The sequence below is a fragment of the Sebastes fasciatus genome, chromosome 3 (genome assembly GCF_043250625.1).
Source record: "Sebastes fasciatus isolate fSebFas1 chromosome 3, fSebFas1.pri, whole genome shotgun sequence".
Classification (NCBI taxonomy): Eukaryota; Metazoa; Chordata; class Actinopteri; order Perciformes; family Sebastidae; genus Sebastes; species Sebastes fasciatus.
This window is the reverse complement of record NC_133797.1, coordinates 1444833-1469353: the sequence shown is the minus strand read 5'-3', so window position 1 is coordinate 1469353 and position 24521 is coordinate 1444833. Positions and strand designations below refer to the sequence as shown.

At 43.8% G+C, this 24521-nt stretch overlaps 1 protein-coding gene across 3 annotated transcripts in view; it reads left to right on the top strand.

Annotated features, from left to right (window-relative positions):
* The window catches only part of LOC141763106 (uncharacterized), a 34776-nt gene that overhangs the window by 5761 nt on the left and 4494 nt on the right, over window positions 1-24521 (top strand). For 2 of the 3 annotated variants that reach the window (XM_074627431.1, XM_074627426.1), the window contains exons 2-7: window positions 7381-7484; window positions 7703-7820; window positions 9467-9618; window positions 12636-12738; window positions 18642-18757; window positions 23061-23472. In XM_074627431.1, coding sequence (XP_074483532.1) covers window positions 7381-7484; window positions 7703-7820; window positions 9467-9618; window positions 12636-12738; window positions 18642-18757; window positions 23061-23472 — 1005 coding nt within the window. Of the gene's footprint in view, window positions 1-7380; window positions 7485-7702; window positions 7821-9466; window positions 9619-12635; window positions 12739-18641; window positions 20674-23060; window positions 23473-24521 lie in introns of those variants that run through there. The other variant, XM_074627440.1, reaches the window with a different exon arrangement.

Below are 24521 nucleotides of genomic sequence, written 5' to 3'. Positions count from 1 at the left end.
CCAAAAAATGGTATTTGGGACAGCCCTAGCCACGTACACATTTAAAGAGGTCACTTCCCCAAATAAAAGACACAAAAGAGGAGGGAAGAGTAAATTATGCCTACATGGGTGTTGACTCATTAATTAATAAATGACTCAACATTAAAAGTACGTACATTTCCTCATTTGTACGTACATCAACATTTAGTGTGGATCCTACGCACTGTTTTATAAAACAGTGCTAAGGTAGAGCTGTGTGTCGTCGGCGTAGGAGTGGAAATTGAGACCATGGTGGCATATAGATGGTGAATAGGAGGGGTACAAGCACAGAACCTTGAGGCACGCCTTGGTTGACTGGGGCTGGGGAGGAGCTGGAGTCACTGAAGGAGATGAACTGTTTTCTGTTGTAGTGTTATGTTTGAAACCAGGAGAGAGCTGTCCCGGTGAGTCCTAGGTGGTCCGATAGGCGGTTCAGGAGGATGGAGTGGCAGACTGGGTCAAAAGCTGCAGAGACGTCAAGGAGGATGAGGATGGAGATGTGGCCGGAATCAGCTGCGATGAGGAGGTCGTTGGTGATTTTGATCAGGGCAGTCTCAGTGCTGTGGTGAGGTCTGAATCCAGATTGTAGGGGTTCATAGAGCTCATGGTTGGACATATGCTGATGGAGTTGGGCGGCAACTGCTCTCTCCAGGATTTCCAGGAAAGGAAGGTTGGAAATCGTCCGGTTGCGGTTTAGGTCCTCCGTGTCCAAACCTGGCTTCTTTAAGGTGGGGGTGACGGAGACCGTTTTGAAGCTGGAGGGGACTGTGCCAGATTCCAAGGAGGAGTTGATGCTGTTAACCATGGTAGGGCACAGGGCAGCAGACATGCCTTAATCAGGGCTGAGAGCATGGGGTCCAGGGAGTAGGAGAAGGCCTTAGCCTTAGTTTAGCCACTTGAGGGGCATCCACAGGAACGAAGGAGGATAGACAGGGCTGAGGCAGGCGTGCGGTGGAGGGAGCAGTGACCTTTGGCGCAGGTGCATGTCGAGAGGTGGGGGGAGGCGCCAGAAGCTGCTGGTAGATGGAGTCAACTATGGCCTGGAAGAAATCCAGGAACTTGATGTAGCGGTCAGAGACACCTGGAGGGTGGTGGGGGTCAATGGGGCAGAGCAGGTGGTTGATAGCATTCTGGGGTGGTTTTGCTGGTTACTGATGAGAGTGGAGTAGTATTGTGACTTGGTTTATGAGAGAGCTTCCTTGTAGGATCTGACGTGGTCTTTATAGGCCTCCAGGTGGACGGTGAGGCCACTGTAGAGCCTCTCAAGTCGACGACCGGAGGCCATCATGGAGCGGAGTTCAGAGGTGAACCAAGGAGCAGAATGTGTGAAGGAGGCAGTCAGGGTTTTGAGGTGGCAAGAGAGTCCAGGCTGAGGGAAAGAGCAGTGTTGTAGTGGGCTACCAGGCCATCAACCGTGGCCAGATGGGTACCTAACAAGTTTGATAGGGCTGGTGTGCTCACTGCCTTGATTTTCCTGAACCTGGGCAGAGGGACAGGAGTAGTGAAAAGGACTGAATGATGGTCAGAGATGGCTAGGTCCAGGTAGGGCTGGGCGATATGGCCAAAATCTTCTATCACGATATAGGTCATTTCATATCTCGATATCAATATATATCACGGTATATGTTTTCTGGTAATTCTATATGAAATACCTACATGGTAAAGCCTATTTTTGTTTCCTCCTGTGTGAATTAAATATTTGACAAATGAAAAGTACGCAGTATTTTCTCATTTTATTAAGAACTCTGGTGCAAAATGAACATAACAGTTTCAAGTGAAATTAGAGAAAAAATGAATAATTATAGGCCTAGTCACAGACATTGTCCCATAATTTATAGATAGAAATCTGAATCAACTGCATGTAAGATGTACACCCATCAGCCATAACATTCAGACCACTGACAGGTGAGGTGAATAACATTGACTATCTGGTTACCATGGCACCTGGCAGTGGGGGGGATATATTAGACAGCAAGGGAACATTTTGAACTTTGTGTTGGAAGTAGGGATGTTCATAATTAACCGTTTAACCGTTAACCGACATTAAGCATTTTAACCGATTAACGCTATCGGTTAGAACGGTTAACAGCCCACCTTAAGAGGCGGAGCCGGAGTTGCAGGATACAGGAAGTCAGGTCTGGTCTCTCCGGCTCTCTTGAGCGGAGTGGAGGAGTTGTAGTTTGGTAGCATTTATTCACCGACAAATAAACTGTACACACACTGCTACACCTACGTTCACAGCTAGAACGCCACCAACAACCTCACACTCACCACCAACACACACACATGGATACTTGTTAAAGTTACGTTGCGCTGACAGACTGCATGTGTGGCGGCGGCGGCGGCGAGCACGAAGCCTCCGGCAATGCTAGAGCTGCTAACGTAGCACAAGTACACACACTGTTTATCAGATAATCGCTTTTGTTAATCCGGGCAGACACACAGCTGACAACCTGCTAAACTAAACTAAATGTGTGGTGGAGACTTTTACTGGGAAAGTGGCTGCATGTCTGCGACACTGCACGCAGCATCGAAGCTGCTAAGTTAACGCTTACGGACGATGAACTGGGGACTCAGTTGTCTGTTGTGCTCATACACTGCAGCTGGCGCGAGGCACAAATCTTGTTGGTTAACGGTTAATAATCGGTTAACGAGGGTCAGTTATCAGTTAAGAAAATTTTTCAAAATGAGCATCCCTAGTCGGAAGCAGAAAAAATGGGCCAGCGTAAGGATGTGAGTGACTTTGACGAGGACCAGATAGTGCTGGTTAGACGACTGGATCAGAGCATCTCCAGAACTGCAGCTCTTGTGGGATGTTCCCGGTCTGCAGTGGTCAGGACCTACCAAAAGTGGTCCAAGGAAGGAAAACCGGTGAACCGGCGACAGGGTCAGACCCGAGGCTCATTGATGCATGTGGAGAGCGAAGGCTGGCCCGTGTTGTCTGATCCAATAGAAGAGCTACTGGAGCTCAAACTGCTGAACAAGTTAATGAAGGTTCTGATGTTAACCGATTATTAACCGCTAACCGACAAGATTTGTGCCTCGCATGCAGCGGTGTACCAGCTGCAGTGTATGAGCACAACAGACAGTCTCCAGTTCACCTGTACAGGAGCGTATGCTGCGTTCACTGTCTCCAGTCTGGGAGCGTTAATTTAGCAGGCAGACACTTTCCGTAAAAGTCTCCACCGCACATTTAGTTCAGTTTAGCAGGTTGTCAGCTGTATGTCTGTCCGGCATAACGACACTCTGTCTGTCCGGATTAACGATAGCGATTGGCCTATAAAACAGTGTGTGTGTTTGTGCTCCGTTAGTAGCTGCTAGCGTTGCCAGTGGCTCCGTGCCCGCTGTAGCCACACACACATACGCTCTGTCAGCGGGGCGTAACTTCAGCGAGTTTCTGACAGACCAAGTGTGCGTGTGTGTGCGTGCGTGTGTGTGTGGAGGTGTTGAATGTGGGTTTTGTTGGGGGCGTTCTAGCAAGTTTCTGACCGACTGTGTTGTTGGTGGCGTTCTAGCTGTGATTGAGGTGTAGCAGACAGTGTGTGTACAGTTTATTTGTCGGTGAATAATGCTACGAGGCTACAACTCCTCTGCTCAAGTGAGCTATAGACGGGAGCCAATTTCCTGTATCTGTAACGCCGGCTCCACCTCTTAAGGTGGACCAGCTTTTCTCCTCTAAGTGACGAGTTTTTCTCAGCTTTTTAATGAATTATTAGCATTTCTTTTAACCGATAGCGTTAATCGGTTAAAATGCTTAATGTCGGTTAACGGTTAATTATTAACATCCCTATAGCCTACATAACCTCAGTGATTCTTATATCATTGGTTAAAATAACAGAGGTTAGCTGTAGACGGTAACTCTTTGTACTAGTTTTGCACCTGCTTTGTTTACATTCGGTGTCATTGCAATGTTGTAGTAGTAGTAGTAGTAATAGTAGTAGTAGTAGTAGTAGCAGTAATAATAGTAGTAGTAGTAGTAGTAGCAGTAATAATAGTAGTAGTAGTAGTAGCAGTAATAATAGTAGTAGTAGTAGCAGTAGTAGCAGTAATAATAGTAGTGTAGTAGTAGTAGTAGCAGTAATAATAATAATAATAGTAGTAGTAGTAGTAGTAGCAGTAATAATAATAGTAGTAGTAGTAGTAGTAGTAGTAGTAGTAGTAGCAGTAATAATAATGAAGGTGATCTATTGGCAGTATATGAACATCATACCAGCAAGATTACTACAGTTTCCATGTCTAGACATCTGTAGAATATGTCACTGACCATCAATATTTTACACTTCCTCTCTAGATTTCAAAATAAAAGGCCTCTAGCGTTTTTAGTGCACAGAATCATGCATTCGTTAACACAATGCTTTTATTCTGAAATACTCTAAATAAAGCAGTGGTGTACTTGCAGGTTTCCATCAAGTTAATATAGTACAGGCTTTTAATTTTGTAAACACTATAGTAGTCATAGCAGAAACCCTACATATGCTATAAATATAATAGACTGGGTTAATAGGTTATAAGAACATCAGGTGATGGGCAGTATTTTTCCGATGCTCTCTTTATTGTTCTCTCTCTCTCTCTCTCTCTCTCTCTCTCTCTCTCTCTCTCTCTCTCTCTCTCTCTCTCTCTCAACAAACACCACGTAACTTTATTGTTCTTTCTTTTAGAGGTGTTATTTAATTTTTTTAAAGATATTTAATAATAATTTTCGTTTTCTAAAGGTTAACAAATAACGAAACTGTTTATTTTGCTTTGTTTTATAATAATAAAAAAAACAACACTTTACTTATATTTATCATTCTGAAATACTTCAGGTGTTTTTCTCCATCAAGGCGCAGTTCAGCAACAAGGTGGTGAAAAGCTCCAAGTTGCCTGAGATGTCGGAACATCAGCATTTATAATGTAAATTGCTGTCCCGCCCCAGATGTAAATTAAGTCGTTTTCGATAAAAGCCGCAACCTGGAATGCTGTAGAACAGGAACCCGAAACCCCCTGGAAATGTTGTTTAAAACTGTGCCAGTCAAAGTGAAGAGGGATTGCTGTAGGCTCTCTCTTACTACTAATGTATTTATTTATTTTTTTGTATTAATATATAGCCCACAGAAATCCCTCTTCACTGTCAATGAAGAGGGATTTATATATATATATATATATATATATATATAGCCCATAGAAATCCCTCTTCACTGTCAATGAAGAGGGATTTATATATATAAATCCCTCTTCACTGACAGAAAAGAGGGATTTATATGGGCTATATATTAATATTTATGTATGAATTTATTTGCTTGTTTTTAATAATATTTACAAATTACCACACAGTTCTTACCCTTTTTTGTCTTAAATAAATATAAATCACATTTATTATGAAGATTAATGGCCATTAAAAGGCAAACTCTATGTAGAAAGAAAGGGCTGTCAGCAACAGCAAAAACACAGCTGACAGGTAGCTCTGAGACGCTCCCGAGACGTGGGTAACTCGCGTCTAGTGTGAACACCCTAGGTGGGCATGACGCGGCCACGACGTGACGCTGCCGTCAGGCGAGCCTGAAGCGCGCTGTGTGCCCCAGGTGTTACTTAATCTATCTGTTAGCCGTAGTATGTAGTACAACAGAGATACTGTTCCTACATACGTGGCCAGAAACAAAACATTGTGTCAACGTATTTCTGTGTACAGTTTGTTGTCCGTTTAAGGTGAAGAAGAAAAAAAAGGCATGTCGTGCCGGTTAATGACAACGGATTGCCTGCACTCCAGATCTGCCTTTAGTCCGTGTCGGACTTTCTTACGAGCTCTTCTTGTTTTGGTTGGGCTGAGTCTGAGAACGTTTCCGTATGTTGTGCCCTCTCCTGCTCTGCTCTGCTCCGGCTCCCACATGCAAGGAACGTAGAGTGTCCAAATGACGTAAATATTGCAGTAACGCAGTTCGGCTGCTGGTTATTCGACGTCACAATAGAAACGATATAGGAAAAATATAAACGATAGGCATTTTCATATTGTTTGACGATATATATCATATTGCCCGGCCCTAGGTCCAGGCACTGCAGGTGGGAGGGAGCTGTGCCAGTGGAGCATACCAGGTCCAACGCGTGACCCTTTGGCGTGGGTGGGACCTTGGACATGCTGTAAGATGTTAAAACAGTCCAGTTGCAAATTTCCCCACTGCGGGACTAACAAGTCCACATAGAAAAATCTATTTTAATTTTGTTTTGATGATGTCGTCGATGAGAAGTGCTTTAGCGAGCGAGCATTTTGCAGCATGAATGTTGCCGAGTTGTGATCTGTAGATGCTGGGGCAGGGTCATCCTATAATCACATTTTATAATCTAGAATGTAAATATGTGTTATTCTAACTCTATGCTCTACATATGTACGATACACTAAGTTGTTACTGCTCTATAGGCTGCACATTTACTGTACTTTATATACTGGACCTACATTGAAATGCACTGTATATTCTATCATTACCATAGCTGTCTTGTTTTGGTTGTCTCTTGTTGAGTGAATGTTAACTTTTGCTTTGTATCCTTGAATTATTTTCATCCAAAAATCACAATAAACAAATGCTGTAAACAAAGGTCTGACAGATCTACAATATCAGCAGCTTCTAGAGCTGTTCTGGTCAACTTGTTAGCAACAGTTGATTGATTGTTAATGTAACATACTCATTAACATTCCTTAGCAACAATATGCTTGGGTTTATTTGGATACTTATGTAAAGACATCTGTGTTATGATGGTATGATGAGACAATACACATTCTGTTTTGTATTGTCCCATCTCTGCTTCCCCTTTAGTGACACTCAGTACTGACCAGTGAACTGTACACCGTCAGTACTGACCAGTGACATGTACACTGTCAGTGCTGACCAGTGACATGTACACCGTCAGTACTGACCAGTGAAAGGTACTCCGTCAGTACTGACCAGTGAAACGTACACTGTCAGTACTGACCAGTGAAAGGTACTCCGTCAGTACTGACCAGTGAAAGGTACACTGTCAGTACTGACCAGTGAAAATGTACACTGTCAGTACTGACCAGTGAACTGTACACCGTCGGTACTGACCAGTGAAACGTACACCGTCAGTACTGACCAGTGAACTGTACACCGTCGGTACTGACCAGTGAACTGTACACCGTCGGTACTGACCAGTGAAAGGTACACCGTCAGTACTGACCAGTGAAACGTACACTGTCGGTACTGACCAGTGAACTGTACACCGTCGGTACTGACCAGTGAAACGTACACCGTCAGTACTGACCAGTGAACTGTACACCGTCAGTACTGACCAGTGAACTGTACACCGTCAGTACTGACCAGTGAACTGTACACTTAGTGTTTCTAAATAGACATTTTTCTTGTTTTTGTGTAGGTGGTGTTTTTGAGCGACGGATGGATGTGGCTCTGTGGTCTAGTAGAGCTGCTGTAGGGGTTGCAAGCAGTGAGCCGGTCCATTCTGACAGCATCCAGAGCAAGGTAAGCACTCCACAAGGGAGTCACGGTTACTGTGATTCGTGTAGACACGAGTGGATGTTGACAATCGGAGCTCTGGGAGCAGGTTGGCTTCTGAGCGATGCTACATAGAACCTTCCAGTTGGGGGTTGTGTTTGTACTGGGTGAACTCATCTACTAGAGCTGCATGAATATGAAACTGGTCTTTGCTGACAAAATGACAAACCTGCCTTGTTGTTCAGTCTCCAGACGTGGAGCTGGTGGAGCCAGAGGCAGTGCTGGTGAAGGAGGAGAAGGTGGAGGCACACATGTCACGAGTTGAAGAAACAGAGGAAGACGTGCCGCTTATAGGAGATGATGGTGAGTACAGACAAAATACTGTTGCATGTGTATAGAAGACTACCTTGTGTGTAAGGCTGAGTATTAAAAAGCAAAGCAATACTTTTCCAGTACTGACCTACTGAGTGTCTGTAACATGGAAAACTATACACTGAATCCTCAGTCAGATTCCTGTTTACTACTTCTTTCCTCATTTAAAAGAGCACTCCACTGATTTTACAGATGGTCAATTTCAGGGTCTGAAATTAACTTTTTTCACTGCCTTTCACTCAGAAATTTTAGAAATCTCTGTGCTAAATGAAGGAATAACATTTTAGATCTGACTTCATGTATAGCTTCCAGGGGAGCCCTATGTTTCGGCGATGGAAAAAAAACCCTACATTGTATGTGTTTTCTTAGCTTACGTGCTTATTTTAAGCCAAACCATGACGTTTTCCCTAACCCTAACTAAGTAGTTTTGTTGCCTAAACATTAGTCAGTGGCTTTGTTGCCCCCCCTGCTGGTAATGCAAGTTAATACAGGCGTGTAATATTCATATTTCTGCGAGTCAAAACGTGACACCGACACGCTATCCTCTGGTGGACAGGCGGGTCTATTACACCCTTTGGCGTGATATCGGGTTGGTCATTGTACATGTGTAAAGCATGTCGGAAAGCATTGAAGAGGAATCGATAAGGAACCGATTGGATTTGGCTGCGAGACTACAAATGTATAACAGAAGGACTGCGATACAAACTGCGGACGCTGGGTTTGGTGTTCTTAAATTTAGCCTATGGTGTCACACACACACACACACGCACACACGCAATACTTTTTGCCCTCCCCACTTGTGAAATGAATCCAACAATCAATAGTTGCCTTCATTTTGAATTGCCGGTATGTTTTAAGGTTGTGATGTCACTCGAGGAGGAGTACAGGGCGGGGTTTCACACATAAACACACAGACACACCTGCTCAATGTTCGGCGCATCGGTGTGACTAATAAAAATAGAAGTCTCACATAACAAATGTTTGGTCTCACTCTGGAGCTCCGTCGCTGGATGCCCATTTCAAGTGATGTTTCTTTACAGTCAAATTATTGTACAGCTTTGACAATATTACACAGAAGTTTTGATTACCCTAAATTCTCAAACAGTGGCGGCGTCTTTATTTACCTCCACTGCAGAGAGAACTGGGCCTTTATTTAAAACAGGCTTATATTTGAGACCACTTTGCTGCTCTTTTGTGTCTTTTTAACAAAAAGAACACACCTGCCAGGAAGGTCAGGGAGGTCAGGGATTATGTCCTTTGAGCTGTTGGACGGCTTTTAATGTGAAACACCTGCAGGAAGTGTTGAGTTTCAAAGAAGGGTAAATTTACAGTGATGGATGAAATGGACTAAAAACAGTTAGTGAATGAAACCGTATGATCAGCAGTACTGTTGAATTAGTGCTCTGGAAATGTACATCATGATGAATTAACAATGTGAGCTATTAATGATGATTAATCAGTTAATCAATGAAAGAATTGACAGATTAATCAATAATCCAATTCTTGTTAGTTGCAGACCTAGTACCTCATCAGGCATGAATATTTTGTGTGTAAGAAATTGAGTCTGTATCAAGAGACTAAAGTATTAATGATTCTGTTTTTTTCTCCATTCTTTGCCCCACATCGTCTCTCGAAAGGAGTGGTGGAGTGTGTCCCTCGTGGACCTGCAGGACGGAGACCCAGCCTTGAACTGCAGGACACCCAGTCCATTTCCAGTCAGTCCCGGTCCCAGTTCCAGAGCAGCAGGACGCGGTGCACCGGCAGCAGCAGCAGCAGCAGAGGAGTGGAGGTCAGTGACTCCTCTCCTCTCCTTAAATGTGAACTCAGTGCCTCTGTTGAGGGCAGAGACTCGCTGCAGGAAACAATAAACCCACACCAGTATATTGATGGCGGCAGCAATGATTCACAGTTTGATGTGTTAAGTGACAACAATAAAAGCACTAACGCGTTGGTTGAGGAGTTTTTTGACGAGCAGTCTGGGGTTGAAGTGGAAGGAAGAAGGCCATCTTGTTCATACTCGATGGCGGCGGCTGAGTTCCCATCAACCTCTTCCAGTATTAACGGCTGGATTCGGTACGGTCTCGGTTTCCCCCCGTCCCAGTCCGTCAGTGACAGCAGCAAAGTGCACCAGCGAACCGGCACCAAGGAAAGACTTTTTGTTTGCAGCTATTGTGGCAAGGCTTTTAACCGTCCCAAGAAGGTGGAGATCCACCAACGCGTGCACACGGGGGAGAAGCCTTTCAGCTGCGCCACGTGTGGGAAGATGTTCTCCGAGGCTGGGAACCTGAGGAAACACCAGAGAGTTCACACCGGAGAGAAACCATACAGCTGTGGGATGTGTGGGAGGGGATTTGCCTGGATAAGAAACCTGAAAACACACCAGCAAAAAAGCCACCCTGAAATGTCTACTGAATTGGAGACCTGGGAACAGACCTGAACCGTCTTCTTACCGGAAGTCTACTGTAGGATTTAATAACCCAGCAAAGACTTGGTTGGCAGTAAAAAAGACTCTCTGCCCAACAGAATGAAAATAATTCAAAGGACCTTCTTAAGAACTTTCTAAAGAGATGTTTACATGTTTCACACAGACGTTAACAAGAAACATGTTTTAAATTTGACTTTGACCAACCAAATCTTGCTGAAGTGAAGCAGCTTTTGGACAAACAATTAGAACTTAGTTATGATGAATTTATCAGTCTTCTTAAAAATCCATACACAATATCCTGGTGAAGGTTTCAGACGGAACAGTGGGGTCATATTTTTACTAGTTTATAGACCTGAAATGTGTAGTATCCTCTACCCAGGATGATACTTCTTAAAGGAGAAGTCTGTCACTATCAACACATGTCATGTGCAGACTCAAACCACCATTGTGTTAGTGTGTCACTCAGTACTTTCTGATTGATGTAAAAACATGTCACAAATGTATAGTTTGATGTTTTTTGGAAAAGGCTATGTAATTTCTCTACAACAGCTGGTCACTGTAGTTTTTATAGAATAAGTACTTTATTAAAATACTCTTTGGTACTGTTGTTATTTCATTACACACAAATTAAATACATGCACATGCACAAGCTGTGGAGAGATGCCAGAGTGATGGGGCTGCCACATAGTCGGGTCCACATTCTGTAACGTGGTCTGTGCTGGACTGGAACTGGCTACCCTCTGGTTCCCAAGCCAAGACCCAACGGACTGAGCTATTCCCCCCTTTTGGGGTACAACAAAATCTGGTCTGCACTCGCCGAAATTGAGCCAGTCGCAACGCCCGGCCGCAGCTCCAGTTACACTGCGCATGTGTTCTACCCCAGACCCCGAGACCCGGCCAAGAGGACCCGCTCCCTATGGAGATATGAAGGACTCATTCTAAGCTAACAAAAACACAATGATTCCTAGTTTCAGGTGATTATACACTAATGAACATGTAGTTCATATTATATTATACAGTATATCATTTCATATTATATTCCATTTCTGCCAATGAATCCCCCTGAATCCTACACTCTGGACCTTGAAGCAAAGCTGCTGAGTTGCTGTCGAAGCTGGAACCAAATCACAAAAACGGAAATCAGTTTTTGGCTCAAAATGTTTTGTCGCATAAAGAAGGCCAGCACAGTTGCAAATTTAAACCCTAAAATAGGACAAGCATCACTCAGTAGGTGAGGGGGTGCACTGACTGACTGACTGGTCTGAACATGGTGGGACAATTGGTTCCACTTCCATTAAAGTAGGATAGGTTTAAAATGGGGTTTGTCCAGTGACGTGTGTTACACATTGTGTTGTTTCCATTGGCTATATAGTTGTAATAAATAAGAAGTATTGTGTTGGAATTCAGTCTTGGCCAGTATTCAGTTATTTACTGGGTCTGAAAGTGGTATCCATGTACTCCAGGTAAATGTTTGAGAGCATCGTCATTCTAAATGTAACACATTTCATGTGTTTTATAGTTGAAATATTTCACATTTTGTATGCAACTTGTCATTTATGGAATAAAATATGCTTCGTAAACCACTGAAAAGTCTTGTTTAAAAGCCCCCTTTTTTAAGAATGAAGTCATGACTTTGAATCTCAGATGAATGTAATCAGATTTGCATTGCTGCTATAAAAAAACATCAGTAATTCAGCAGAACAGAGTGGTCACAAAGTGAAGTATGTTCTAACTGAAACTCTGGTTTTAAGTTGATCTCAATGTACTTGCACACAGTTCAAGAACATTTTCAGGAAGCTAGAAATAAGGAAGAAATAGGCATATAGCTAAAAACAAGGGCAACAAAGACGTGTACAAATAAACTGCATTATCATACATATGTAGGTGAAAATAAAATATGTGTATAGTATATTTGTATATAAAACAACAATGACCAACAACACAAGGTCTTTTTGCAAGTCAGGTGTTTCTGTAAATTGTAAACAATACAAATAGTGCAAAGGAATAAACATTGAATGGATATACATGAAGTGGGTGGTTGTGTACAATATATGCATGTTTATATCTATATGCAGTGTGCAGGATTTATATTTGTCAGCAATAGATGATATATACATCTTAAAGTATTTTAAACTGTAAATATATCATTTAAAAATTGTATGTATAAGTGATGTTAATGTTAAAAGCCCCTTTTTGTTCCTAAGTCATTGCTCCACTTGGTTTACAATAGTAAACTTGTTGCAACCTATTGTTAGACAACACAAGAAGGAAAATTAAATGACAAACATGACAATAGAAGGCAGGTTCAAATCAATTCACTGTGCACATTCTGTATCGGTTGCAATCCTTCGTGACATTTCCACTCTTTATTATGTGTACAGAAGGAGGAGGAGCCAGATGTGGTGCTGGTGAAGGTAGAGGAGGTAGAGGAGGTGGAGCCGGTGACGGGGGCTCAGAGCCAGACGGGCCTCAGCATACAAGAGGGTGAGTCCACCATCCACCGTTCATTTGAAATGACTGTTCACCAAGTACTGCCTCGCGTGTGAGCGATTGAAAGAGTGATCACCTGATGAGACTGCGTTTGTTACCTATCGAGCTGAGCAGGAGAGAGAGAATCCAGCAGGAGCCCAACGCCACCAACACGGAGCGGATGAGTCTTGTTTCTTAATCATTCATTTATTTATATCTTTTAAGCCAACATGGGAATGGTCTTTTTAAATGAAGTCACTGCACTAAGGCACATTCACTCACCTCACTCAGTAGCACTAGGAACATTAGACACTTACCTGCTCTCACACATCACTAAATCATTTTCTAGACACTGATTCTCACTAATGCATCACGTTCACCCCTTACTCGAAACCACCACTCAGCACACCAAACAAATCCCTTGTTACATCAAGAGCCAGTATTTTATTTCCCCCTTCTCAGTCTTTGCTCTTTGATTGCTGTCGCTGGTTAGTTTTATCCTCTTGTTTTATTTCATTATTTATTGATTTATTTATTCAGTCCACCATTGCAGCCTAGCCAACTGTTTTAAAGCACAAACACACATTTTCCTTGTCCCTTCCCACAACACTGCACTCTATGGCATATAAGCCCCATTTAAACAATGTCGCAACCTTCTTTTCTACTTTTTTTATTTATTTTTTTATTTATTTATTTTATATTTACTATTATTATATACACAGTATTTGACTTTTTTATTTATTTTATCCTAAAGAGATTCTATTTTTCCATACTCACACACACACTAAACATTCTTACACCACCCACTAACCATGGCAACCGGTCCCCTATCAAAGGAAGAGATGCAGAACATTTGGACCAGAAAAACAAAAAAAGGAAACTCAATAGAAGGAAAAAGCCTACACCCACCACAAAAACGTTCCATCCCCCCAAAACCGAAAAACACCAACAAAAAGACCACAACAGGACCAAACCATCACAGGAACAAGACAACCAGCAGAAACCCAGACAGCCCGGACCACCACCTGCACAACCCCCTAAGGCCCACGCCTATACCGCCGCGAGCAGCTTGCCAACAAATCAAAAACCATCCAAAACCAATCACTCTCAGTGGACAGCTTCATCAAAGAAACCCTCAAGGAACTGGATTCACTACAGCCCATCACACCACCAGGGGGAGCCACTACACCACAAACTACCAGTCACCAACCACAAGACACCAAAACACCAAAGGAAACACCAGCACTGCACTCCACCCTCACCATTCCCACCACCAACAATAATGAAACAGTAACCCCCCCAACCCAACACCTCCACTGAAACCCAGGTCCTGGCAGCACTACTGGACAAAATCCAACAACTATTCACCGAACTCAATAAGAACATCATATCAACTCCACTTGCCCCCTTCATCCCACAACTCCAAAACACCATCGGCCTCATGAGCACAACCCACACACAAGACCTACACCCACACCCCCCACCCCTGCACCCCCCTATCCAGCCACCTTTGCAGAGACCGTCAACCAAAACAAGGACAAATACAGCGAACACTTCAGCACCAACCCCAAGAAGAGAGCACGGAAAGAACAAGAAGACACAGATTCATCCCAAAGCCCCTCACTCATACCAGTAGTCATCGATAACATCAACCACGGCATCTCTACCACCAACAAATCCATCTACGAAGAACTCATCCGATGCAAACCTGACATCACAATCAAAAAGTTAGTCCGCATGAGGAAATTCTCATATTCACACACGACATACACACCATAAACTCCCTTCTCTCCCCCTGGCACCAACACTCATTTCAACACTCAAAGATCACATACCGCCCAGCAAGAAAAGCAACAAGCAGCTTATTATCAAGGGTATCCGCACCGACATAAACACCGAAGAAATAAAAGAAGAAACTGGAAAAACAAGGCATCTCCACAACTAAAGCACACCACATCATCAGCAGAGCCACTCAACAGCCCACCACCTTCATAAGGATCCACCTCACCAACCCAGCAGATGCACCTGGGGTCTCATACAAGAAGGCTCCTATATGAACTTCTTCCACTACAGAGTCGAAAAATCTCACCCACCCCCATCGACCAAACAGTGTTTCAAATGCCAACAATTCAACCACACATCAATGCAATGCAAGAACCCGGTCACATGTCTCAGATTTTCAGGAAACCACCAGCACAAACAATGCAACAAGGGCAGAACCGACTGCAAATGTGCCAACTGCAAGCACCCCTCCATCTCCAAACACTGCCCCACCTACCTAGCTCTCACCACCACAGCACCAAGATGCTCCCGACCGTAAAATTGTTCAAGGTTCCAGTTCCCCCCCCAACTCCCACATCCCACCAACCCCCCAGGACACCACACCGACCCCCCAGGACCCCAGCACAAACCTCAACAAGATTCATGAAGACCTCAAACTCCTATACAAAGACGAGACTACCGTACAGAAAATCCTGGAAAGCATCAGAAAAAAACACAAACTTTTTAAACAGTCCCATCTTTTAAACCGCTCATAATTTATTTTCTAGTTTTTTTTTATCCAATCCTTTTAACCCGTTTTATGGCTACCACCTTTTTACACATAAACATCAGAGGAATAAGGAAAAACAAGTGAACTGAAACAAATATTTACTGAAAAACAAGTCACAGTAGCCTCCATTAATGAAACTCTCCTCAGAAAAGAAACACCTTTTAACCTGGATGGTTTTAATATTCTAAGAAAAGAGCGACCAACAGGCCATGGAGGTGGAGTGGCATTTTTAATCAAACAGGGAATCGAATACAGGGAAACCCTTTTTAATCTGACACAAGAAGAACTTGCACATAATGAATACATGGCCACCACACTGCTTTTAAATACATCCACCACTCTCCTCATCTCGTTAATATATTGTCCCCCTGGAATACAGCCCTCAGGAAAACTCAAACCATCACCAACAACAGAAACGTGCTCATAATGGGAGATTTTAAAGCCAAACACAAGGATTTTAACTGAAACACTACAAACAAATCAGGAATAACACTCAAAGAAATACTGTACACCACCAACCTCACTATCCTCAATAATGATGAACGGGCAGCGACCACCCCCCATCCTTGCCACCTTCTCCCTCACACTCCAGCACCTGCCACAACAACCACGGCAAAAGTACAAAAAAGCAAACCACAGCAACAGCTCCAACCCCACATCCTGCACCTGATCAAAAGGAAGCTACGGAAACACTTCTTCAAATACAGATCACCGGATACCAAAACAGAAATAAACCGGCTCCAGAATCAAATCGGACAACAACTCACTCTGCACTCACAGCAACAATGGACATCATTCTACAATAAACTGGACAGCGACTACAGATTACAGCGACACGCAGCTTTTGGCAGAAAATAAAAAAACATGAATGGTGCACAAAACAAAAATAACATAACAACTCTCATACATCAAAGAAAAAACATTGAAAATAACCATGAAAAAGCAACCCTGTTCAGAAACCACCTCCAGAACACTCACTCCAGTCCCTCAGATCCACACTTTGATCACAACTGGAAAGAAACTGTTGACATGGCTACAACCAATCCCCCCCCATCACTCACCTCAGCAGATGACCACCCACTGACACAATCAATCCCCCCCCATCACTCACCTCAGCAGATGACCACCCACTGACACAATCAATCCCCCCCCATCACTCACCTCAGCAGATGACCACCCACTGACACAACCAACCCCCCCCCCATTCACTCACCTCAGCAGATGACCACCCACTGACACAACCAATCCCCCCCAGAAATCAGAACTCATCTGAAAAAAATTAAAAATAAAGCACCTGAAGACAACATAGACACCATCCTGATCAAACAAGCACCAGACACCTGCCTCAACCTGCTCTCCCTCCTCTTCACCACCTACCTCAACCTGCTCTCCCTCCTCTTCACCACCTGCCTCAACCTGCTCTCCCTCCTCTTCACCACCTGCCTCACCACCGGTCACTTCCCCTTACCCTGGAAAACAGCCATAGTCACAATGATCCATAAACCTGGCAAAGATCCAAAACATCCCTCCAGCTACAGACCCATCAGCCACATCGGCAAACTGTTTTAACGAATTATCACTGCACGCCTCACACAACACACAGACAACATGGGACTCCTGGGCATTCACCAAGCTGGCTTCCACAAAAACAGATCCACCACCGACAACATCCTCAGACTATCAGAATCAATCATCAAAAAATAATTCACACTGGCAATATTTTTCAACATCTAAAAAGCCTTCGACAAAACGTGGCCCAAAACTCCAAATACCACTTCCAATCTACAACATCATCTCAAGCTTCCTCCACAACCGAAAAATAAAGGTCAAGGTCTCCACTTCCCTCTCCACCCCTTTCACTCCCAAAGCTGGTGTCCCTCAAGGTGCAGTCCTCAGTCCCCTCCTTTTTCTCATCTACATGTCCGACGTCTACTACCCCCCACCCACCATAGGACACATCTCACAATTTGCCGATGACCTTCCACTAGCTGTCAAAAAACTCCAAACATGCATCACAACAATAGAAACCTGGTCCAACAAATGGAGAATAAAGCTCAACCCCACCAAAACCCAGCTCATCCTGTTCACCAGAAACACCCAACTCAAAGCAACGATCCACCTCACCCTCCACAACATTCCCCTCACCCTGGCCAAGGAGGCAAAGGTTTTAGGAGTCACCTTTCAAAGGAACATGACATGGACCACCCACATCAATAACCTGGAAAAACAAGGCAACCAACGACTCAACCACCTCAAAGCACTCATCGGACACAGACACGGAGCATCACCAGAAATCATCCTCAAGGTTTACCAAACATACCTCAGATCAATCTTTGAATATGCAGCACCAGCCTGGACCACAGCCTCACAACACCAATTCAACAGACTACAAATCATCCACAACAAGGCAATAAAACTGGCATACCGACTCCCACAATACATCAGCACCCACTACATCTACAGTATGTCCGGACTCAAAACCATCCACGAGAGAAACACCATCCTCACCCAGAGATACATACAGAGAGCCATCCATAACCTTCCATGACACAGTTAATCCATGAAGGACAATGGGCCACCAGTACACTCCTCTCCATAATACTCCAAAGCAAATTTGATTTGCGCCCTGACTGACTGCCTGCCCCCCCACCCCTCTCAAGCACACACTGTACACAATCACAAGATATTGATATTGATCTTTACACAGTTCTGTTGGCTTTTTTAGTTTGATTTATTTTATCTTTATTTTATTATTTATTTATTTTATCCAGTGTTATTTGATTTAGTTTTATTCATATTTAATTTTATTGTATTTGTTATAAGAAAAAAAAAAAAACCTTCTCAACTGGCCGGGCATGGGCCATGCTGCCTCCTTACCGAGTGGGCTCCTCCTCCACCTCCTCTCTCCTCCCTCCATCGATGACTGTTTATGGATAGAAAAGGCCAAACGCCCTGATCTATCGACCAGGCTCACGACCTACTACTACTACACCTTTCATATGAAGCAGTGATCCCACAGTGACATATTGATTAGCAAACATCTCTCATGTCACCCCTGTGTATTTCTCATATAGAGACAAAATGATGCTTATAGAAAAAACGAGAAAAAAGAACAGTGAAACAAAAACTCTCATAACCTACAGGATGGACATGTGCCAAATGTCTCTTTTTCATTTCCTGGCAGCAGATTAAAAAACATCCAGAAACTGTATATTTATCAGCCATTGGTTAAACACACTGTAGCAACTGTTGTCCCTCCCAACATGGAGTTCTAGGCCGTCCTGTGAAAAGCCTGAAAATGCTACATTTAATCCTTCCAGAGATCCTGACAGAGAAAACCACTCAGTATCTTTCTCTTTGTTCTCAGGGTTGGTGGAGTCGAGCACCGATGACTACAGAGCAGTTCTGCCATTTGATGAAATCACACAAACTTGCACCAATCAGCTGTCTGACATCCAGGAATCTGGGCGGGGCTTCTCAGAGGTCAGCTATGGGCGTACTTCGCTGTGGACTAATGGGGGGGGTAGTTATTGTCATCAAGACAACCTCCCGGGGCCGTCCTCCCATTGTGCCCCCCTCTCATACCTGCCGACCACACTCATTGGAGCAGAGCCTGGCAGCTCTGGGAGGGGGTTAGCTGTTGAAAGCTCGAGAGGCTTCCACACCTCTGTGTCCTTTCAACAGCAGACTCCTGTTATTGATCTGTCAGAGGAGTCCACCCCTATTCAGGTTTTAGGGCAGTTACAGGAGCCCCAACAGTTCTTGGACCCAGGTCAAAATCAGGGTCAGGGCAGTTGCAATGCTGATATGCAGCAGAAAATTCCCAGGAAGAGGGTTTGCATCTGTAGGTTCTGCGGTAAAGGGTTCAGCTCCCCGGCAAATTTAGAATCCCACCTCAGGACTCACACAGGAGAGAGGCCATATGGCTGCAGTATCTGTGGCAAAAAATTCTCCCAGTTCTGGAACCTGAAGATCCATAGGAACATCCACACTGGAGAGAGACCATATCAGTGTTCGCTCTGCCCAGAGAGGTTCTCTGACCCTAGCAACCTGAAAAAACACCAAAAGAGACACCACCCACAAACGTAGGTATGCAGTCGGACATCTTAGACAAAGACCTAAACATGCTCTGTTATAGAGTCTCAAAATCACCTAAAGAGTCATACATAGCACGCCCTATATTCCAAAATCAAATCACTATTGAACACAATGACCACATGTAACTCACTGACCTGGAGCCAAAATATGCTACAGGGAATTCATCTTCTTACCACAGACGTCAGTCAAAACTCAGTACAAGTTTAAAGGACAACCATCTCTTTACAGTGCCAAACAGCATCAATATCTCTTTTTCTCCAAATTACTGTAAATTCTCAAATTAAAAAATGGTATTTAAATAATGTTAAATAATAGCCAGCATGAACAAGTTAAGGCTGGTCCCTAATAAACTTTAAGGAGGGGTGGAATTACATGCACTATAATGGCTCACATGGTAAATTCAACCTGTACATATTTCCACAGCCATAATTCCAGCACAACAGTCATGTAATACGCGCCACAGAAATACACAGCATTACAGAAATACTGTTTTTATTTAATGGAAAAAGCCTACCATGAGCAGGAGGAGCTAAGCCCTTTAAGCTGCTTGAGGGCTTTTAATGTGAAACAGCTTTGCAGGAAAGGGTAGGTGTCAGTGATAATAGCTTAACAGTGATTAAAAAAACACCAAAGTGGAAGCGATTGGAAATAAGTAGTGAATAAAACAATATTTGTGTTTAAAAAGAGAAACTCAGAGCAGCAGGAGGGGTAAGACATGACCCCGTTGTTGTATATGATGTATGGGAAATTAGAAATAAAGGCCTGTTGATACTATTAGCCTGTTGCCGATAAAGGCCTGGATCTCTCTGAAGTGGAGGTACATAAATAGCGTGGCCCATTATCTGAGAATTTACGGTAATTCAGGTTAAAGCCAGGGCTGTATTTTAACTATTTAATGGTAGTCATAGATACAAATCTACAAAACAAGCCCAACAGCAACAACTCACAGTCACTGAGATAATGAGACATTTTGGACAGTGCAGGACAGAGTGGTGAGTTTAAACACTGTTTGGAGAAATGTGCAGTCATATTGTGTTAATCATGTTCTTCCAATGGGAACACATTCAGTTTGTCTTAATAATACAGGATCTTTTTTTCTTTGTTTTATCTACAAGAATAATTCTCTTCTTGAATAATGTCATTTTAAAGTGTGACTATTATGTAAAATACAAGCCATTGTAGCATAGATATATACTGTAAATGTAACACTAGCTTTTTTCTATTGTGTCACAATTTTGTAAAATTCCTGCTCAATGTCCACAGTTTGCAATGTAAATCATTAAAAAATTATAAAAACTCAACATGCGAATTTTTGTTTTTTATTATAAATCATTCATTGCAAAATTGTGACACAATATTCTCATAAAATGTCCAACTCATACAGTACATTGTTCTAATTCATAATAACCATATGTACAGATTACCTTGAAAGTTGAATCTACTCCAAGTAGAATTAGATTCCACCAAATATCTGAAGCACATACATGATTTTCACAGAATTACATTTTGGTCTCTCCATGAGCATTTCTGCACTGCCAACCTCAGAACGAACCCTACAGCCAGTATTGTGGGGAGTAAGGTCACCCGCCAGCAAGGCTTTACAATTTAAGTAGCAATTTTCCAGCCAAAATATGACGAGTTACAGAGATGTATTATGATGCAAGATTGTGAAGTTGGTGCCTGAGTTGCAGTATTGAAGGTGACTGGAGGCCTGCTGAGATGTAACCGAGGGCAGTTCAAGATACATCTTAATTGTGTCTACAGTTTTTGTAGAGTTTAGGAAGTGATGTCTGTGCGCAGATTAATTTTTAGTCATTCGGTTATTGAAGAATAATTTAAATAGCACAGACAGTCACATTAAGAACGCTAAGATGCGCTGTCATATATTGGGACTATTACAGCCCTCGTTAGGGATATAAAACTGCATGCAGACATACACTATATTCATCCATCCATCCATCCATCCATCCATCCATCCATCCATCCATCCATTTTCTTCCGCTTATCCGGGGGCGGGTTGTGAGGGCAGCAGGCTTAACAGGGAATTCCAGGCATCCCTCTACCCAGCAACGTTTTCCAGCTCTTCCTGGAGGACCCCGAGGCATTTCCAAGCCAGACGAGATATATAATCTCTCCAGAATGTTCTGGGTCTACCCCGGGGCCTCTTAGCAGTTGCCCAGGCCCGGAAAACCTTCAAAGGGAGGCGTCCTGGAGGCATCCTGATCGGATGCCCGAACCACCTCAGCTGGCCCCTTTCGTCGCGAAGGAGCAGCGGCTCTACTCTGAGCTCCTTCCGGATGTCTGAGCTCCTCACCCTATCTCTAAGGCTGAGCCCAGCCACCCTGCGAAGGAAACTCATTTCGGCCGCTTGTATCCACAATCTCATTCTTTGGGTTGGAACATAGATGGATTATTAAATCGAGAGCTTTGCCTTCCGGCTCAGCTCCCTCTTCACCACAATGGTCCGGTACAGCGCCTGCATAACTGATGACGCTGAACTGCCTGTCCATCTCTCGCTCCATTTTACCCTCACTCGTGAACAAGACCCCAAGATACTTGAACTCCTTCGTATTTGAACAGAACAATCATCATTATCTTGTGCTCGTGGACTCATGCTCGGGATGGTTTGAAATTGACTAGCTCAGCAGCTTATTATCCCAATGTGTGGTCAACAAGCTAAAACGCCACTTCTCTGTCCATGGCATACCACAGAAGCTGTGCTCAGACAACAGCACTCAGTACACGAGTCAGACCTTCCATGACTTCACCAGGTCTTTGGACTTCCTGCATAACTTCAGCAGTCCTGAGTACCCGCAGTCCACTGGTCTCAGTTTAAGAGCCGTGAGGAATGGGAAAAAACTATTAGAGTCGACAAGAGATGGAACAAACTTCTACCCGAACCAGAATGTATCTCTTCATCCTGCTGCATAATATGTATGAGCATCCTGCCTGGGACGCTGCTCCTAAAACCTGAATGATACCCTATAGGCTACAAATAACACAGGAATGTATGTATTATGTATAGATAGCCATTCTACGATAAGATAGAACTTAATTCATCCTGAAGGAAATTAGTGTGCCAGAGATTATGTTCCGTCAGTTTGTTTTTCCCCATATCATTTTGATACATATCTAAGCTTAAAAAAACTCAGGCCCATCCCCATTTTTCCAGGCCCAGCCATTAGCCACATTCTCTATCCGCCACTGAGCAACGTCATCATGCAGAAACATACGTCGGGTCAAGTGGGAAAATGTTTGGGCTTGGGAAAACAGCATTTTGACTTTTACTAAAACATACTTAACGTACTTTGACCAAAATTTGAATTGAAAATAGATTTGGATACATAATAGTAACACAAGCTACATAAACTACAGAATGATTTAAAAACCTAAAAAAAACTCAAAAATAATGGATCTGCCCTTTAAGTAGTTCCTGCAGTTTCTGCTTGTATCAAAGCATCTCTGATGTTTAGTTCACCTCCAGCTCCATGCTGAAGTCACGGACAGTGGTAGAGAGAGGGCTATTTATTTTCTCATCTAAACTTGTGAAGATGCATATTTCTGAAAATGTCCAATTATTTGTTCAGATGACCATCCAGTCCTGTACCCTGATGAGATTGACGTCATTAACACCTGCTCTTAATGCACCTTTGTTCTGCTCATACTCCCCGCCCTTCCTCCTCCCCAGTCTGCAGCACCTCAGTCGACGCCTGTGATATCGCAAGACTCCAGCAGTATGGTAGCAGTCCAGCTGAGGGTACCAGACACCAACACACCAGCCAGCCCCAAAACACCACAACAGCAGAGATCCAGTAACAACAACCCTCTCAGCTCTGAATACTCTCTGTTTGAATTGGAGACATTGTTCACCCGCTGGGCCCCTGAGAATGACTCTGTAGCGGCCCACAGGGGCCCTTCATGTCCTCTCACCACTGATGACTCAGCAGGAGAGTGTGACCAGGATGGAGTTATTATTATAAAGACTGAAGCACAATCTCAATCTGTGCTAAAGCCAGCACAAGACTCAGTATCCTCAGCAGTGGGGATGAGTGGAGGGCAGAGTTTCTCCTCTGTTCAGATCCCGCCGTCTGTGTCACAAGGTAAGAGATTGTCTCCTTTCCTTTGTAAACGCTTAAAGCTTGAGTGCAGAACTTTTGTCTCCCCCCCATTTGCAATTATATCCATCATGGGTCAGACACAGCAACCCAGTACTCTCGTTTTGGCAGTGTATGTGTGTTTGTAGTGTGTGTATGCCTTCTCACCAGAGTGATAGAGGGATATCTGCAATACAGCAAGGCAGAGTTGCTTAACGTGGCAGACAAACTTTGCACCCCGCACAAGAATAGTAACTTTATTCCACTGGAGATACGGCGTTCTCCCTGGGAAGGAGGAACCAGCGTTGCCCCGGGGACTCTGCGTAGACGGCAGCGTCACAGAAGACGCAGGAGGGGTAAGAGACGGAGGCTACGAGCTAGGCTAAAGGCTAACCCCTACAAACCGGCGATACCAAGCCTCTTCCTTGCCAATACCCAGTCACTCGACAGCAAGATGGATGAGTTAGGACTGAGGATTACATCGCGCTGCTGGAGTACTGTGTGATGTTAATAACAGAGACTTGGCTGGACTCGCGGACGCTGCTATCGAGCTAGCGGGCTGCGTTGTTAACGGAGCGGAGCGTTCACTCCGCTAAGAGCAGAGGTGGAGGACTTTGTATCTACATCAACAGCAGCTGGTGTACTGACGCCAGGGTTACTGAGACACACTGTTCCCTGGAGAGAGAATATCTGATGCTGAGATGTGGGAGTTTACATCTGTCATGATAACAGCTGTCTATATACCACCACATGCTAACGCTAAGCTAGCCTTGGAGCAGCTACAGAGGTCCATAAACAACTACATGTCAGCACAACCAGACAGCCTTGTTATTGCAGCAGGAGACTTCAACCATGACAATTTAACATCTGTCATGCCTCTGTAGAGAGTTCCTGTTCCATTGGTATTGTTATCCCCGCCCCCTCCACATTAGCTCCGCCCCCTTCTTTAACTCATGAACCGTTTGTCGTAGAGTCTTGCGTAAAGCAACATTGCACTCAGCAGAGCTTGCCTGTTTCATTGGTGATGGTTATCCCAGCCCCTAACATTCAGCCAC